This window comes from Apis dorsata, unplaced genomic scaffold, assembly GCF_000469605.1.
Source record: "Apis dorsata unplaced genomic scaffold, Apis dorsata 1.3 scaffold_52, whole genome shotgun sequence".
NCBI lineage: Eukaryota > Metazoa > Arthropoda > Insecta > Hymenoptera > Apidae > Apis > Apis dorsata.
Window position 1 is genome coordinate 3,064,723 of NW_006263353.1, and position 4,884 is coordinate 3,069,606.

Here is a 4,884-nt window from a genome sequence, read left to right on the forward strand (position 1 = left end):
AAATTCCAAGCGGTGAAATCAGTCCGGCGATCGTTACTTAGACCCGCGTCGAGAATTCGATTGGATTTGAATGAGAGGAGGACGGATGGACGTTCCGCGCGGTGGACGAAAGGAGACGGGCGATGCGTGGCGGGAGTTGGACCGGCGAATGAACGGGGAGAACGAAGGTGGAAAGGAAGGAACAGAGGGACGGGCAGACGAATGGCCGGGTAACCCAGATCGGATCTGCCCAACCGATCCTACGAGGAGAGACTCGCCAGTCGCGCTCGAGTCGACCACAGTGTACGGGTTCTCGAACGGGTTTGCTCGATTATTCGTGCCTGTTGCACGCGTGCTTGCGTCGTTCGTGCTTGCTTCGATAATAAAAATTTCTGCTTAGAGGAATCGTTGAATCACGTTGAGTCGGAAGGATATGCACTTCGATGGCTGACCGGATCCGTTTATGTCGTGTCGCGACGTGAAGAGGAAGAAAGAATCTGGTGTGAATTCTTCTGGCGGATTGTTTCTTCTCTCGAAACGAAACCAACGAGTCAGGATCGTGAATCGGCGATCCTGTCGAACGAATATCTCTCTACACTCGAAGCAGATATAAAGGTAAACATGGTATATATATTATCTCCGTTCAGAGATCCGTTGCAGAGATCGGGATCGTGTTGTTTTTATTCAGAATCGATACTGTTACGCTATTTACCGTATCTTTGTGCAAGTGTAAAAGCTTACGAGACACGATTTCTCACACTGTGCATTTTTCTTATTTTCAATACGAAGCACACGTGCAATTTAACTATAATTATCACAATCACGTCTCACAATTACGTTAAATTACCGCTAATAATAGAAGAGAACTTTCGTGTCTTGCATCACAAATACACAAAAATTACGTAACAATCTATACAAATACACATATCTAATCTTAATTTTCTCGATAGTTTTAACAAACTTAAAAAATCTTTGAAAGATAATATTAAATAAACCGTGTTCTTTCATCATCAACTCAAAAACAAACGAAATTATTCCAGGGAGGGAACCTCAGAGATGCAGCTACATTTCGGCAGTAAAAGCTAACCGAGAGGAGAGCGAGAGAGAGAGCGAGAGATAGACAGAGGAAAAGAGAAAGAAAAAGAGAGGGTCAGAGGAGCGCTTGCTCGGGGACGATGCGTGTGACGAGGATCTTGTGGATGTTGGCGGCCGCGTGGCTGGCGGCCGGGGTCAAGGACCACGTGGCGGCCTTGAACGAGACCAGCCACCGTCTCGACCAACCCGTCGAGAACGAGGTTTCGTTCACCAGCGGCGAGGCCACGGACCGTCACCACCACCCGCATCAAACCGTGCCCGGCAAACCTACGAAGCTGGACGTGAACGTGAATCAAATGATCGAAACGGACGACAGATACCGGGTCGAGGCTATGGAGAACTCGACCAACGTTCACGATTTTCCAGAAGAGGAAGAGGAAAGGACGATTCCTGGCTCGCGCGTCCTTGGAAACGATCCACTCGACAACAACGCGACGGACGCGTCGCGGATAACGGGGAGCGGGGACGGGAGGAAGGGCGAAAAAGGTAAAGAGGAGAGGCGGCAGGACGCGAGAGGGCACGTGGTAATGATACGTGGTCCGAGGAAGGAGTTAGTAGCCGGTAGAAAAGCTAGAAACTTCTTGAACGGTGAGTCCGCGTGAACGTGTCACGCTTTCGTAATCCTCGCACCGGAAGGGAGAGGTGGTTTCAGAGCGCCGTGGTTCTATTTTTATCCTATGTTTGCCGGATTTGCCTTTATGGATGTTCGCTTATCCGAATTTTTCAATTTTCACACGCGGATGGAATCGATACGATAAATGGCTGGCCGGGTCTCGATCGGTATTCGCTTCTCTATCCGTTGTTGGAGTTCCGCCAGGAAACGATCTCCTCCGTCGAGAAAGTAGGCAAATTGTTCGAACTTTTTTCTTCTTCTGTAAAAGCGTAGTAGCGATAAGTAAAAGTAAGTAAATTTTCGAGGGAAGAAAGAAAAGTAAAGTGTTTTGTTGGAGGCCTAGTTTCCGTATTTCGTTAAATTCGTCGAGTTTTCGAGGACGATTTGGATGATTGATGATACGATCGAGGCCCGTAAGGCGAGAAAGAAATTGCAAGAAAGTCGTTGCACGTACACGCACAAAGATCGAACGACGGATGGACCGCCGAAGAATTCCGCTTTTCACGAACGCACCACCGATCTTTTTAGCTTTCTCGCTGAAAAAAAAAAAATTAGCTTGGCCACCTGCTGATTTATTATTGGCAAAAATTAATCAAAATCGTTACGTCGATATTGGTCGCTTAAAAAATTTCGATTACACGATTCGAGTGAAATTTCAGAGAGAGAGAGATAGGGAAAGAAAGACGCGATGGCTGCAGCAGCATGGCTTACAGGACTAACCGCAGTGCTTTAATACGCTGGTACTTTTGCTTTCAGCCATCTTTCAGGGAAAGAGTTCCTTTTTAACAGGATTCGGACTTGGTTTTCTAGCATTCGGCCTGAAGAAGCTGCTGCTACCTCTGATTTTCGGTGTACAGATCATTAAGAGCGTCCTGCTCGCACTTTTCCTGCCCAGTATCATAGGGAGTATCGGTAATATCGTTGGCAAAGGTGAATATTCGTACCCTCGTCTTCTCGCAATTCTCCCAATTCTTTCTAGAAAATTCTTTCTACAAATTTATTCCATCGAGTGTTTTAAAGCGTTAAATTCAATCTCTTCTCATTTAGGGGTTTCTTCGTTCGCCCAATCGTCGCACACCACGGCCCAACCCGAAGAGAATTTCGAGTTCAAGGATAATTCAGATCTGTACAACGACGACTATTTGACCAGGCAACCTGTTGGAACTCTACCGGCCTCCGCCATGTACGACGAAACCATGATGCAGTCACAAAAGACACCGGAAATCGCCTCGAGATATTCTTTCACCGATCACAGAATGACGCATGCTAATGCAGTCGCTGATCGTTATTACACCAGGCACGTCGCTGCTAATGGACTTTCTAAAAAGCAAGATTTCAAGGTAAAGAGTATACTCTTCAATATATTTCTTTTTAAATTCAATATATAACACCTTCCACGTTCAAAAAAATATTTTTATATATCCATTTACACAGTTATTCAATTTTCTCAATCAAGATTCGAAAGAAAGAAAGAAATTCATTGGTTTAATAAACTCTTTCAGGTGTTCCACGAGATTCCAACGAGCTCGTTGCTGTTGACCAACTACGATCCTTTCTACTCCCCCCTATTGTCACGCCTGGACGCGGTGTTTTCGCGCCTCGGTCACACGACCGAAGGTTGCAGGGAGTACGCAGTGTGCGCCATGTATAGAAGCCCGGCCAGATACGCGCCGTACTCGAACCTCGTCTCGGCGCAATTGTCCAGGGAATTGAACGAGCTGAGGAGGCCGAGCAGCGACAATCCCGACGTGCTCAGGTTCTTCCGTTACATGAAGGCGGCCAAGGACGGCCAGGATGGCGTCAAGTGCGAGGTGGCCTATTCCAATTGCGCGATCGCGAGGGAAGATCAAAATCTGAGGCAGAATCAGGCGATGCTGGCCACGTATCAGGACATCGACAAACTGGTGCACGCGAGGAAGTTGTAAGAAGGAAGATGGAAACGAGTGTGATCGAATCTTCCCTCGACAAGTTTCGAAAGTCTTCGAAGAGACTTGTCGTGATCCAGTCGAATAAATATTTTTCGTACACGGGTACCTGATGAGCGAGGCGTTTCGAGCATGCGTTCTTAGCTTTTTAACGGAGTTCGATTCTTGAGAATAGTTTGAAGAGAAGTATTTTTTTTTAGATCTAGATTATCTTACACGATCATCGATTCAAAGATGATTTCTAGAATTCTGCCTCGCGACACTCAATCCAGTTCTATGCGGGCATCGAAATCTCCACGAAACTCTCTTTTCCTCAGCGGTTGCGCTCAGAAAGATTAAAAGAAATCTCGAAGTATCCACAGCTCCTAGGTGCCTGTGTATCTACGTGCAAACGATGACGGATCGTTTCACAGGGCAATTACATGGCCGGTAGTCCGGATCAAAGACAGTTAAACCGAAGCAATTTCGTCCCGATTAAACGAAAAAAACGTCGATAACGGTACACGATAGCTGGAAACGCGTGTTCTTCGTTACGTTGCGCAATAGGAGGACGAATAATTATTACTCGATACAGAAGAGACACGCACGATTTATCAGGAGGAAAACAGTTTACACGCGTGTTTCTTCGATGTCTCGTTAGTTATCTTTGAATCGCCGACGATTCGTTCATTAGTAGATGATATTTAGATAATACGATCTAAATAAAATTCTTAAAAAATAATTTTTCTTTTCTTCTTTTTAAAACGATGATTCGTTCGTCGACGATTCAAAGGCTAAACTAGATCGAGAATCGAAGTGGAAAAAAAGTGGTATGTGATATATAACGTCACCACGATTTTCCAAAAAAAAGCAATTCCATTTGATTTAGCCGTTTATTAATTAATCGAGATTAATTAATAAAGATTAGCTAATGATCACACGGTGGAGTTAGTTGGAGATCGTGACGAACACCTTTTTTCTTTCTTTTAATTTAATTTAGTTATTTAATTATTCGCGATAATCAGGGCCGGATCCAAGATTTAGTTATTTATTTATTTTAAGCCAAGGGCGAGACTATTTGGCTGTTAATTAATTTAAATTAATCAATCGAGCGCGGGGATGATGTGAATATTCCCGGGCAAAACTATTATTTATTAATATAATGATATTTCCATCAGGGTCGGAGAGAGTCGGCCCGACTTCTGGGTCAACCGAGTTCTTTGTACAGTGCGTCAATAAAATTGTGAATGCGCTACCGATTTCTTCTTTCTTTTTTTTTTTTTTTTTTTTTTT

The 4,884-nt window shown here is 44.6% G+C and overlaps 3 protein-coding genes across 5 annotated transcripts in view; 2 read left to right on the forward strand and 1 right to left on the reverse strand.

Moving 5' to 3' along the window:
- Positions 1-4,884, reverse strand: part of LOC102675674 (sideroflexin-3) — a 23,560-nt gene that overhangs the window by 13,928 nt on the left and 4,748 nt on the right. The gene's annotated exons all lie outside the window — the stretch shown is intronic.
- Positions 1,097-3,657, forward strand: LOC102675435. The gene is made up of 4 exons (XM_006609321.2): positions 1,097-1,662; positions 2,444-2,617; positions 2,735-3,027; positions 3,190-3,657. The coding sequence occupies exons 1-4, from the start codon at positions 1,155-1,157 to the stop codon at positions 3,610-3,612; spliced, it is 1,398 nt and encodes a 465-aa protein (XP_006609384.2). The 5' UTR covers positions 1,097-1,154; the 3' UTR covers positions 3,613-3,657.
- The window catches only part of LOC102675034, a 34,573-nt gene continuing 32,010 nt past the window's right edge, over positions 2,322-4,884 (forward strand). Inside the window, exon 1 of one of the 3 annotated variants that reach the window (XM_006609317.2) lies at positions 2,322-2,360. The gene's annotated coding sequence lies outside the window, so the exon portion shown is untranslated. The remainder of the gene's footprint in view (positions 2,361-4,884) is intronic. The other 2 variants (XM_006609318.2, XM_006609319.2) reach the window with 2 other exon arrangements.

Excerpts from the sequence above, each read along its gene's own strand:
- LOC102675435 (XM_006609321.2), top strand. The coding sequence starts at position 1,155 with ATGCGTGTGACGAGGATCTTGTGGATGTTGGCGGCCGCGTGGCTGGCG. Across the intron at positions 2,618-2,734 it reads CGGTAATATCGTTGGCAAAG|GGGTTTCTTCGTTCGCCCAA; the intron begins GTGAATATTCGT and ends CTTCTCATTTAG. Across the intron at positions 3,028-3,189 it reads CTAAAAAGCAAGATTTCAAG|GTGTTCCACGAGATTCCAAC; the intron begins GTAAAGAGTATA and ends AAACTCTTTCAG.